Source organism: Haematobia irritans, chromosome 4, assembly GCF_050003625.1.
Source record: "Haematobia irritans isolate KBUSLIRL chromosome 4, ASM5000362v1, whole genome shotgun sequence".
NCBI classification, from domain to species: Eukaryota; Metazoa; Arthropoda; class Insecta; order Diptera; family Muscidae; genus Haematobia; species Haematobia irritans.
The window spans coordinates 129,346,589-129,360,456 of NC_134400.1; the positions used below are offsets into that span (position 1 = coordinate 129,346,589).

Below are 13,868 nucleotides of genomic sequence, written 5' to 3' on the forward strand. Positions count from 1 at the left end.
GCAAAAAATTGGCCTCTGTGGACAAAGGAGTGTAAATCGGGCGAAAGCTATATATGGGAGCTATATCTAAATCTGAACCGATTTGGATGATATTTTGCAAGTTTTTTGAGACTCATAAAATATTCGGATGTACGGAATTTGAGGAAGATCGGTTGATATACACGCCAATTATGACCAGATCGGTGAAAAATATATATGGCAGCTATATCTAAATCTGAACCGATTTTTCCCAAAATCAATAGGGATGGTCTTTGAGTCGAAACAGGACCCTATACCAAATTTTAGGACAATCGGACTAAAACTGCGAGCTGTACTTTGCACACAAAAATACATCAACAGACAGACAGACGGACAGACAGACAGACAGACAGACGGACGGACATCGCTAAATCGACTCAGAATTTAATTCTAAGACGATCGGTATACTAAACGATGGGTCTCAGACTTTTCCTTCTTGGCGTTACATACAAATGCACAAACTTATTTTACCCTGTACCACAGTAGTGGTGAAGGGTATAAATATGGGAAATATTTAAATCTGAAGCAATTTTAAGGAAACTTCGCAAAAGTTTATTTATGATTTATCGCTCGATATATATGTATTAGAAGTTTAGGCAAATTAGAGTCATTTTTACAACTTTTCGACTAAGCAGTGGCGATTTTACAATGAAAATGTTGGTATTTTGACCATTTTTGTCAAAATCAGAAAAACATATATATGGAAGCTATATATAAATGTGAACCGATTTAAACCAAATTTGGCACGCATAGCTACAATGCTAATTATACGCCCTGTGCAAAATTTCAACTAAATCGGTGCAAAAAATTGGCCTCTGTGGTCATATGAGTGTAAATCGGGCGAAAGATATATATGGGAGCTATATCTAAATCTGAACCGATTTCAATCAAATTTTGCACACTTGAATAAATGGCGAAGTGTTATGTTTTTACAATATTTTAAGCAAATCGGTATAAAACTCTGGCTGCTGGGTCCATATTAATGCATATCGGGCGAAAGATATATATGGGAGCTATATCTAAATCTAAACCGATTTTTTCCAAAATCAATAGGGTTCTATTCTGACCCAAATTAGGAACATGTGCCAAATTTGAAGGCGATTGGACTTCAATTGCGACCTAGACTTTGATCACAAAAATGTGTTCACAGACAGACGGACGGACGGACGGACATGGTTATATCGACTCAGGGACCCACCCTGAGCATTATTGCCAAAGACACCATTTGTCTATCTCGTCTTCTTCTGGGTGTTACAAACATATGCACTAACTTATAATACCCTGTTCCACAGTGTGGCGCAGGGTATAAATATAGGAAACATTTAAATATGAACCAATTTTGAGGCAATTTCGCAAAAGTGTATTTATGATTTATCGGTCGATAGATGTGTAATAGAGTAATAGGAAAATTTGAGTCATTTTGATAAGTTTTCGACTTAGCAGTGGCGATTTGATAAGGAAAATGTAGGCATTTCGGCCATATGACGGAAAATCGGGCGAAAGATATATATGGGAGCTATATCAAAATCTGAACCGATTTCAGAACCTTAATTCTACTGCCTGTGCAAAGTTTCAAGTTCAATTCTACTCCCTCTGCAAAATTTCACGTAAATCAGAGTAACACTTTTGCCTCTGTGGGCATATTAGTCCAAATTGGGCGAATGATATATATGGGAGCTATATCTAAATCTGAACCGACTGCAACTAAATTTTGCACAATTAACGATACTATAAAATGTACTCCTTGTACAAAATTTCAAGCAACTCAGGGCAAAACTCTGGCTTTTGAAGCCATATAAGTCAAAATCGGACGAAAGATATATAGGGGAGCTATATCTAAATCTGAACCGATTTCAACTAAATTTGGCGCAATTAACGATACTATTAAACGTACTCGTTGTGCAAAATTTGAAGCAAATCAGGGCAAAACTCTCGCTTTTGCGGCCATAGGAGTCAAAATCGGACGAAAGATAATATGGGAGCTATATATGAATCTGAACCGATTTAGCTGATATTTGGTAGCTTTTACGGGACTGACAAAACATTCAGATGTACAAAATTTGAAGAACGTCGGTTCATAAATACGTGAATTATGATCAAATCGGTGATAACTATATATGGCAGCTATATCTAAATCAGAACCGATTTTTTCCAAAATCAATAGCGATTGTCTTCTACCCGAAGAAAGACATTGTGTCAAATTTGAGGACGATCGGACTTAAACTGCGACCTGTACTTTGTGCACAAAATTACATATACAGACAGACGGACAGACGGACAGACGGACAGACAGACAGACAGACAGACATACGGACATCGCTAAATCGACTCAGAATTTAATTCTAAGCCGATCGGTATACTAAAAGATGGGATGGACCACAGTAGTGGTGAAGGGTATAAATAGCTCACGCCTAAATAAATTTATGTTTATATTGTAGAATTATTTATGTTTATACATAACTTCACGTTCTTCTTTTGTTAGAGTTTTTGAATTTCTTCGAAAATTTCAAACTTTTATACCAAAAACATTTTTTTGTTACAACATTGTTATTTTTGCAAAAAAACAAAAATAATATTCTATCCGAAAGCTCATTCCATTTCGTTTATATCAAGCACTGTTCTTTTCTGACTGTAAATCTTTAATAGCATACATTTCGAAGTTTCATTGTAAAAATTTAATATAGTAATATATAAATATAAATACGAGTAGATGGGAGAAGTTTAAATTTTGCTTTATTTTTGTAAGGGACGTCACTTTCCCCGATAATATACACGGAAGTGGATAGCACCTTTAATCTTCCCTGAAAATTCCAAGAAAATCTAGTAACATTTCTTCAAATGTGTGGCAAGAAGAAGGTTCCCTCCCCGTCGAAATACCTAAACAACCCCATATTTCATAACCTTCCCCCACGGCCTTCCAATATTCTAACAAGTGTGCTTCCTTAAGTTTCACGCAGAGAAGAAACATGATTGTCAAAAAATTATGGTAGGAGCTATTTTTGCGGCGACCATGTAACATTTTAACCTGCAACCATGTTGGCTCAGTGAACATGGTTCTAAGAAAAATGTAATTGTCCTCATCTAAAATGTTATTATATTGATAAAAAGAATTTTGTTTGAAAGAAAAGACAATGGTCACGATTTAAAATGTTATGGTATTCATTAAAAATGTTTTTCTCCTAGTTAAAAGAACATGGTTACAACCTAAAATGTTTTGAAATTTATGAAAAAACTTTTTTCATCGTCGAAAAAAGGACGCCACTTGAGAAAAGAAAACACAAAATTAACTTTATTTGTTTGTGTTTATTTATTTATAAACTAATTCATTGTTTATTTGTATTTATAATGCCGTTCAAGCAAACATCATACATCTTTACACACTCTATTTAATTTCAATTTCAACAATAAGTAATTATTCCATATTTACATCGTGCCCATCAAATGTACAAACGCAGACATCATGTAACTGCAAATAAAAATAAATGATACCATATAGCAAAATGCAGAACAAAAAACAGGTACATTTTTTTCAGTTACACTTTCCTTTTTTGTGTTCACATAAAACCACGTGCCACTTCTGAATAAATAAATGAACACAAAACACAGTAAATCCGTATACTCCGTCCATTCCAAGAAACAATCAACACACGACTGAGGCGCAAAATGAATATCGTGTGTACCTGCTCAATGTTTTTATAAAATTCTTTTCGCTGCAAACAAGTTAAAAAATTAAATGGTCACGAAAAAAATGTAAATGGTCTTTATGACCATGTAATGGTTCTAGACATGTCTATACTTAATCTATAAAAATACTTTTTTCCCTGTAAAAAAGTAAAAAAAAATGAATGGTTAGGTACATGATTTTCCCGACCATTTAATGATCTCAAATTCTATCATTTAAATGATAGAACATGTTTGTGGTATTTGAGAACCATTCAAATGCTTATTGCCACCATACATTTTTCTCCACTCGAAAACTATGTTTACAAAGCAAAAACAATAGAAAAGGAAGATTGGAAAATGGGCGACGTCATATCAAAAGTTGCATTTACGGTGTTCGATACATACACGTTCGTTCATTTTTAATTTGCAATATTTTTTGTTTAAAACTCACAAATGATGTTAAATTTTGTGTAAATAATAATGAGAAATTTTGACCGATTGTTCTACGTCATTCCCTGATATAAATTTATTTTTATTCTTAGTTTAATTTGTGGAACAAAAAATCATAAACAACACGTTTGTTTGGCCAGATCTGGAGAATACGGTGGGTGGTGAAGCAATTCGAAGCCCAATTCATGAATTGTTGCCATCGTTCTCAATGACTTGTGGCACGGTGCGTTATCTTGGTGGAACAACACTTTTTTCTTCTTCATATGGGGCCATTTTGCCGCGATTTCGACCTTCACTGTTGATGGTTTTTCCCTTCTGAAGATAATCGATAAAAATTATTTCATGCGCATCCCAAAAAACAGAGGTCATTACTTTGCCAGCGGACTTTTTAGTCATTCCAAGCTTCGGAGACGGTTCACCGGTCGCTGTCCACTCAGCCGACTGTCGATTGGACACAGGAATATAGTGATGGAGCCATGTTTCATCCATTATCACATATCGACGGAAAAACTCGGGTGTATTACGAGTTAACAGCTGCAAACACCGCTCAGAATCATCAACACGTTGTTGTTTTGGGTCAAATGTGAGCTCGCGCGACACCCATTTTGCACAGAGCTTCTGCATATCCAAATATTGATGAATGATATGACCAACACGTTCCTTTCATATATTTAAGGCCTCTGCTATCTCGATCAACTTCATTTTACGGTCATTAAAAATCATTTTGTGGATTTTTTTGACGTTTTCATCGGTAACCACCTCTTTCGGGCGTCCACTGCGTTCACCGTCCTCCGTGCTCATTTCATCACGCTTGAATTGTGCATACCAATCAATTACTGTTGATTTCTCTGGGGCAGAGTCCGGAAACTCATTATCAAGCCAAGTTTTTGCTTCCACTGTATTTTTTCCCTTCAGAAAACAGTATTTTATCAAAACACGAAATTCCTTTTTTCTGATTTTTTTCACCATAACAAAAGTTGCTTCACAAAAGACGCTCTATCTCACAAACTAATTGACTTACAGACGTCAAAATTTAACACGAATCATTTTGGTACTATATAAAAATAATATGCATTTAATACTAGCGACGCCATCTATGTGGCAGACCGGGGACTTTTCAGCCAACCTGTTATCTCTCTGAATTCTTTACTTTTTGTTTTGCCTTTTTTGTTGTTTTATTTAGAATTGAAGAAGGAATAAAGGAAAAATAAAATTATTTTGAGTTCCTTTATTGCTGCTTTTTTATTCGTTTCGAAATGAAAAAATTAATTATGTACTCATTTCTGCACGCCACTGTAGTTCTAGTAAAGCAATTTAATTAAATTTCCCAATTCAGACATTATGCTATGTTTCCAGTAAAAAAGCCTTTAAAATGAAGTGTTGAAAAACATCTCATATTTTTGAACGTTTTTTGGAACAAAAAACTCAACAAATTTAAATTGAAGATTCTTTCGAATTATTGAAGCCAATAATGATTGTAGTCAATCAAAATTTTCTTTCATGTTAAGGTACCCAGTTTTAAGCCGATTCACTTAAATATAAGGACAAAGCAACTTCATTGAAAAATTTATCGTATTCTAAGGATATGAATTCAATTTCAGTGTAATCACAATTTGGTCTTCATAATCGGATCCGCTCGACTTTAGACTTTCCTTACTTGTTTTTTTTTGCTGTTATGAATAACAAAATTCTTTTAGTGTACAAACAATTAATCGGCTAAAACTTTTCCAAACATTCCATACTCCTTCATCAAAGCATCCTTTAATAATAGATAGAGCATTTATTGGTACTCCACTCAATGATTAAACATTTAACACCTTTCTTGTTTGCTTCAATTACTTGCAGCTTACCGCACAAGTGAGGGTAAACCATGGGTGCTGCCTGTGGTTCGCAAAACCGAAATCAAAATTGCTGGTGATGAGTCAATTAACCACGAGTATTTGCCAGTATTAGGTAAGTACTTTAAAAGTAACTTTTTATCAGGGTAATGAAAACAATGGAAAATGCTAGTCGGCTAAGTAAACGCCACGACAGGAGCTATGCTGATGGAAATAAGGAAGGCATAGTAAAGAAATGGATGGCTAAAAGTAATAAAAGGATTAGGATAATGTTTAAATGCAAAGAGCCATCGTCCACAGTACAAGGCCTTGTTAAGCATCTCCCTGACCTAGTTTTAAATATCAGAGCATCAATCCTTGTTAGAGTATTTTGTATTTTAATTAATGCCATCATTTTATTTGCTATATTATTCTAGGCACGGAGCAATTTACCAAGGCCGCCACTACATTGCTGTTAGGTGAGGATTCTCCAGCTCTTAAGGAAAACAGGGTTAGTCAAATTCTTGCAATTCTATACATAAGTCATTGAATTTTATTTTTGTTTTGTCCAAATTTCTAGGCTTTTGGCATACAAACTCTCTCTGGGACTGGTGCTCTACGCGTTGGGGCCGAATTTTTACGTCGTCAAATGAAGCGTACAGTATTCTACTATTCCGATCCCACATGGGAGAACCATCACAAAGTTTTTATGGATTCTGGTTTTGAAAAACCCAACACATACCGCTATTGGGAACAGAACAAGCGTGTTCTTGATATTCAAGGCATGTTGGAAGATCTAGAAAAAGCTCCTGAAGGTGCTGTGATTATCTTGCATGCTTGTGCCCATAATCCCACCGGTTGTGATCCCACCCAAGAGCAATGGGTTCAAATAGCCGATTTGATTGAACGCAAAAAATTATTCCCATTCTTCGATTCGGCCTACCAGGGCTTTGCTAGCGGTGATCCTGATTATGATGCCTGGGCTGTTCGTTATTTTGTAAAGCGTGGTTTTGAGCTCTTCTGTTCCCAATCCTTTGCCAAGAACTTCGGTTTATATTGTGAGCGTGTTGGAAATTTGACCATTGTTTGCGACAGCACCGTACACAAAGCTGCTATCCAATCACAATTCACTTTATTGATTCGTGGAATGTATTCTAATCCTCCTGCCTTCGGTAGCCGTATTGTATCCACTGTTTTGAATAATCCAGATTTGAGAAAAGAATGGTAAGTAAGAATAATACAGTAAGGCCGCATCATTGGTTTATATCGTATCTATTGGGGAATATTTCTGTCCATTGCGTGTGTTATTATCACGGTTGCCACTCGTGACAAAAATAATCTACCAAAATTTGAAGAAAATTCTACCATAAATCTAGCAAATTAAAAAAAAATCCAAATAAATTTGACAAACAAAATTTTATTTCTATAGCAAATGTTGTCAAAATTTTATTTCTATAGCAAATTTTGTCAAAAATTTATTTCTATAGAAAATCTTGTCAAAATTTTATTTCTATAGAAAATTTTGTCAAAATTTTATTTTATTTCTATAGATAGATGTCAAAATTTTATTTTATTTCTATAGCACATTTTGTCAAAATTTTATTTTATTTCTATAGAAAATTTTGTCAAAATTTTATTTCTATAGCACATTTTGTCAAAATTTTATTTCTATAAAAAAATTGTCAAAATTTTATTTTTTGTAGAAAAATTTGTCAAAATTTTATTTCTATAGAAAATGTTGTCAGAATTTTATTTCTATAGGAAATTTTGTCAAAATTTTACTTCTATAGGAAATTTTGTCAAAATTTTACTTCTATAGAATATTTTGTCAAAATTTTATTTCTATAGAAAATGTTGTCAAAATTTTATTTCTATAGAAAATTTTGTCAAAATTTTATTTCTATAGAAAATGTTGTCAAAATTTTATTTCTATAGAAAATGTCAAAATTTTATTTCTATAGAAAATGTTGTCAAAATTTTATTTCTATAGAAAATTTTGTTAAAATTTTATTTCTATAGAAAATTTTATTTCTATAGAAAATTTTGTCAAAATTTTATTTCTATAGAAAATTTTGTCAAAATTTTAGTTCTATAGAAAATTTTGTCAAAATTTTATTTTTATAGAAAATTTTGTCAAAATTTTATTTCTATAGAAAATTTTGTCAAAATTTTATTTTTATAGAAAATTTTGTCCAAATTTTATTTCTATAGAAAATGGTGTCAAAATCCTATAGAAAATTTTGTCAAAATTTTATTTTATTTCTATCGAAAATTTTGTCAAAATTTTATTTCTATTGCAAATTTTGTCAAAATTTTATTTCTATAGCGAATTTTGCCAAATTTTATTTCTATAGAAAATTTTCTCAAAATTTTATTTCTATAGAAAATTTTGTCAAAATTTTATTTTTTATAGAAAATTTTGTCAAAATTTTATTCTATAGAAAATTTTGTCAAAATTTTTTTTCTATAGAAAATTTTGTCCAAATTTTATTTCTATAGAAAATGATGTCAAAATTTTATTTCTATAGAAAATTTTGTCAAAATTTTATTTCTATAGAAAAATTTTTTCAAAATTTTATTTCAATAGAAAATGTTGTCAGAATTTTATTTCTATAGGAAATTTTGTCAAAATTTTACTTCTATAGAAAATTTTGTCAAAATTTTATTTCTATAGAAAATTTTGTCAAAATTTTATTGCTATAGCAAATTTTGTCAAAATTTTATTTCTATAGCAAATTTTGTCAAAATTTTATTTCTATAGAAAATTTTGTCAAAATTTTATTTCTATCGAAAATTTTGTCAAAATTTTATTGCTATAGCAAATTTTGTCAAAATTTTATTTCTTAGCAAATTTTGTCAAAATTTTATTTCTATAGAAAAGTTTGTCAAAATTTTATTTCTATAGAAAATTTTGTCAAAATTTTATTTCTATAGAAAATTTTGTCAACATTTTATTTCTATAAATATTTTTGTCAACATTTTATTTCTATAGAGATTTGTCAAAATTTTATTTCTATAGAAAATTTTACTAGGTTAATACTGCGGAACACATTTCTTTCTAGCAAGCACTTTGACTGAACTTCGGCAGTGGAACATTTGTGTATGTTCACCTGCTCCACCATCGGTCGGTTTAGCTCCGGGAACCGAACTGAATCAAGGTCCGGGCTTTTCGTCTTGCTCAGCTTTGATAAAGTCGAAACGGACAATTTTTCCCGTGTTCACATAATAAATGGGTGACACATAACATGATACACTGAGGGGACAACATCTTCTCGACCTTGCGACCTTGTGATTCGTCGCATTTATTGACCTCCTTCTTAATTTTTCCCCTAATTTTCAGGATGGATTGCATTAAAACTATGTCCGGCAGAATTATTAAAATGCGTCAAGCCTTGAGAGGACGCTTGGAAGAATTAAAAACACCCGGTACATGGAATCATATTACTCAACAAATTGGCATGTTCTCCTATACAGGTCTAAATGGTAAGTTTTTTTATTGCAACTAAATCTATAGAATTCATAAAATAAATATTTATTTATTTTCTTTTAATTTATATAGAAAAACAAGTACGTATTTTAATCGATGAGTATCACATTTATCTTCTAAAAACTGGACGTATCAATATGTGTGGTCTAAATGAAAGCAATGTGAACTATGTGGCAGAGGCCATCAATGCTGCCGTATTACGTGTGGGCAGTCAGTTGTAAAACCAAAAAAAAGCAATGCATTTAAAATTTTCATATATATGTAGATAAGTTCCTTAAAAGCTAATAGAAACAAAAAAACAAACAAAAAGAACATTATTTTGTAGTAAAATTATTCTATGTAGATACAATTTATTATCCACCTATATGGTTTCTTTGTTAAGCAATAAGCTTACATACTATTTGAAGATTTTTTTAGGGAATTTTCATAATAACCTTTCAAAATAATTAAACACAAATCATTTTAATGTACACTATTTAAAACTTGCATAATAAAACGTACAATTAAAAAAATAAATAAAACAAATATTATCTATTGTTGTTGTTGTTGTTGTAACAGTTTTTAATGTAGTTTCATCCATTTTGTTCTATGCTTGTGTAGTTCAGCTGGTAGCCAGATCAAGGAACTCTGCGACAAGGATGGGGTGTGTCCAGAGTGATCTGGTAGTGAGACGGGTAGGCTTAGCTGGGCAAGCAAAAAGGTGACGAGTGTCATGTGGCCCTTGATTACATATGGGACACACGTCAGCTACGCTGCTATCAATCACTGATAAGTATGAATTGAGGCGGCTGCACTTGCCTGATCTTAGTTAGGCCAAAACTACCCTTGTCTGCCGTGGGAGGTCTCTCTCCTCCGGTGCAATGGGCGGCGGTCGGACTCCGAGAACAGGATTAACCTTGTAGCTTCTCACCGCTTCAGCTACAGTATCCTCATGAATCCTGTTCAGACCTGTCTGGTATGCTGCCTGATCTAGAGGCTCTCTTTTGTAACGCTGGATCTCTCGCTCTAGAAGGTGAAGATCAACCCTTACATTCCTGGGTGGAGGTTGTCTATCCACAAGATGGTGATTCGGATGACAACTTCGATGGCAACCCAAGAGGTACTGCTTTGACAATATGTAGTTGTGTCGACGCACTGGGATGGTCTTGGTCTCCGCATAAAGGTGATCCAGGGGTGTACTGCGGAGACACCCTGTTGCGGTTCTAAGGGCAGCGTTCTGACAGGTCTGTATGTTATTCCACTGCGTATCGCTCGTTTGAGGTGTCCACACTGGCGCTGCATAGTTTACCACTGACGGCCAATTGCCTTATATGTAGTTAACAAGGTTTCTTTGTCCGCACCCCAAGTGCTGCCGGCAAGCGAGTTGAGGACCTTGTTTCTACCGCGGAGCTTATCACAAATTGCAATGGCATGGGCGGACGACTTATAAAGGCTGTCGAATGTGACCCCGAGAATCTTGGGGTAATTTGTTGTCGGAATTGTTTCGCCATCGACTCTGACATTCAACTGCTTGCGTACTTCCGCCGTCCATGTAGTGAATAGTGTGGCTGAGGATTTGGTGGGAGATATCCTCAAATTTCTTGCAGTGAAATAACTGGTAAGATCAGCGAGGTAGACATTTAATCGATCGCAAATGTCATCAACATTATCAACATATTATCTATTAAATTGGGCTCATGAAATCAGCCAGAAATTTTATAAAACGAAACAAGTATGGAAAATCTAAAGTCGCGAAGGGGCGATTATATTATACCCTGCAACATTATGTGGACCAATATTTCTGATACCTTCTGAAATATTACAGTTTTGTTGGGAGCTACTATATAAAAACGATGTATATGTTGTACTTATATAGAGTTTTGATATTGCCCCTTGCTGTTTAATTGCGATTTAAATTCTTTTATTAGACATACCTTAAATTGAACCCAATACAAAATATGCCTTTGTCGAGACATAAAGGCTTTTGCAGCGCCTCGTAGCTGCTTTTTTTCATAAACGTAACCCTCACGATCTGACCACTTAAACAGTGAAATCATGTCTTCCATAGACGCCACCCAATTTTCCACAGGATAACTCGAATCTTCACTATCGAAGGTTTCCACCAATTCTTTAAATGAGAGTGTGCGACTATTTTCCATATATATTCGTTGGCACTTTTCTACAGATGTTTCCTGAACACTTCTTTTTTTCCATATTGCCATCTATGTTTTCATCCTGGTTTTTTATTTTGTCTTCTGCATCAATTGTCTCGCCTGCTACAATTTTCATGAGGCGAAATTTCAAAACAGCCTTCGACCCAGCGGATGACTCTTTGCGTTTTTCTAATTCTTCTCTCAATTGTGCTAAATTCATCTTATCCACGGATGACAAAATTTCGTCTTGGCTTTGTTCTGCTTCTTGACTCATCATATTCTTCCTTCACTCGTCGTTATTCGTCTTTATACGTCTTAAATCTTTTTTTTTAATCTCTCTATGCTGCAATTCACAACAATTTTTTTCTTTTGGTTGAGCCTCCTAAAAATGTAAAGAATGTGATTTGGTTATATAAAAAAAATAGTTCTTTATTAGAATGTATTCACAGAAAAACACAAACACGGTCTAACAAAGAAAAACACATTTTTTTGTCAAAATTCGTTTTTATTATTCAACATAGTTCCCTTCAAGAGCGATACAACGATTATAACGACCTTCCAATTTTTTAATACCATTTTGGTAGTACTCCTTCGGTTTTGCCTCAAAATAGGCCTCAGTTTCGCCGATCACCTCTTCATTGCAGCCAAATTTTTTCCTTGAAAGCATCCTTTTGATGTTTGAGAACAAGAAAAAGTCGCTGGGGCCAGATCTGGAGAATACGGTGGGTGGGGAAGCAATTCGAAGCCCAATTCACGAATTTTTGCCATCGTTCTCAATGACTTGTGGCACGGTGCATTGTCTTGGTGGAACAACACTTTTTTCTTCTTCATATGGGGCCGTTTTGCCGCGATTTCGAGCGTCAAAGCCTCCAATAACGCCATATAATAGTCACTGTTGATGGTCAAGATAATCGATAAAAATTATTCCATGCGCATCTCAAAAAACAGAGGCCATTACTTTGCCAGCGGACTTTTGAGTCTTTCCACGCTTCGGAGAAGGTTCACCGGTCAGGAGTGTATTGATGGAGCCATGTTTCATCCATTGTCACATATCGACGGAAAAACTCGGGTGTATTACGAGTTAACAGCTGCAAACACCGCTCAGAATCATCAAGACGTTGTTATTTTTGGTCAAATGTGAGCTCGCGATAAACATGTTAAATGGTCACCATCCAAAAATAATATTTTGCACTTGAAATATGTTTGAGGTGATCACATTCCTTCTCTGGTGTAGTTCTTCATGCAAAATTAAATAGACTCGATTATTTGAGATGCTCATTGTATTAGCAATTTCACGCACTTTTATTCGTCGATCATTTAATACCATATCATGCACTTTGGCTACAATTTCTGTTGTTGTTGCAGTTTTTGGACGTCCACTACGTGGTTCATCTTCAATGCTTGTACGACCACGTTTAAATTCAGCAACCCAATTTTTTACTGTTGCATACAGCGGTGCCAACTCTGACGATTTTTTGTCATTTTGACGATTTTTGATGGTAAATTTGGCCTCTGACGAAGTGACGAGGATTTTAAACAACGTAGTTATGAGTTTACGATTTTTTTAAAATGCTCGAAACAAGTGTTTCCTTTTAACGTTTTTATGACGATTTGACGATTTTTTAAAGTGATGTAGTTATAAGTTGACGATTTTCAAAAGTTTTAATGTAAACAAGCTTTTTTTAATGTCAATAATATGACAATTTATATGTAGCTTGCTCCCAACCGTCTCCAATGTAGAAAGAAATTTCAAAGTAATCAATACAAATAGAGCTAAAATGCGGAATTCGTTTGAAACTTACACCCATACACCGAAAGAATTTTCTTCGTAAAAAGAACGAAAAATTTCGTTAAAAGTACGAAATTGGTCATTGTTTTACAACCAAAGAAACTTTTCATTAAAAGTACGAAATATTTCGTACTTTTAACGAAGAAAAGTTCTTCTAAAATTTTCGTAGTTTGTAAGAAAAACATTCGTACTTTTTATGAAGAATTTTCGTACTTTTTATGAAAAATCTTCGTACTTTTTATGAAACAATTTCGTTCTTTTTATGAAAATGTTTCGTACTTTTTATGAAAAACTTTCGTACTTTTTTTTGAAAAATGTTCGAACTTTTAGAAAAAAAATTTATAGTCGAAAGTACATTTGGTTTGGTAGTTACAAGTGTGAAAAATTACATCACTACTTTACTTCTTAAGTTTTTGAATACTTTTTAGTTTTATTGCTTCACTTTTATTCATAGCGCTCTATCACCCAAATGAGAAGTAGCATAGACATGCATAAAAAAATAGACTAAAAGA

The 13,868-nt window shown here is 33.8% G+C and overlaps 1 protein-coding gene across 1 annotated transcript in view; it reads left to right on the forward strand.

The window, feature by feature from the left end:
* Nucleotides 1-9,960, forward strand: part of Got1 (Glutamate oxaloacetate transaminase 1) — a 53,232-nt gene extending 43,272 nt beyond the window's left edge. The window contains exons 2-6 of the mRNA XM_075304647.1: nucleotides 5,977-6,084; nucleotides 6,386-6,459; nucleotides 6,529-7,172; nucleotides 9,289-9,431; nucleotides 9,508-9,960. Coding sequence (XP_075160762.1) covers nucleotides 5,977-6,084; nucleotides 6,386-6,459; nucleotides 6,529-7,172; nucleotides 9,289-9,431; nucleotides 9,508-9,656 — 1,118 coding nt within the window. The 3' untranslated portion in view covers nucleotides 9,657-9,960. The remainder of the gene's footprint in view (nucleotides 1-5,976; nucleotides 6,085-6,385; nucleotides 6,460-6,528; nucleotides 7,173-9,288; nucleotides 9,432-9,507) is intronic.
* Nucleotides 9,961-13,868: the final 3,908 nt, after the last annotated feature.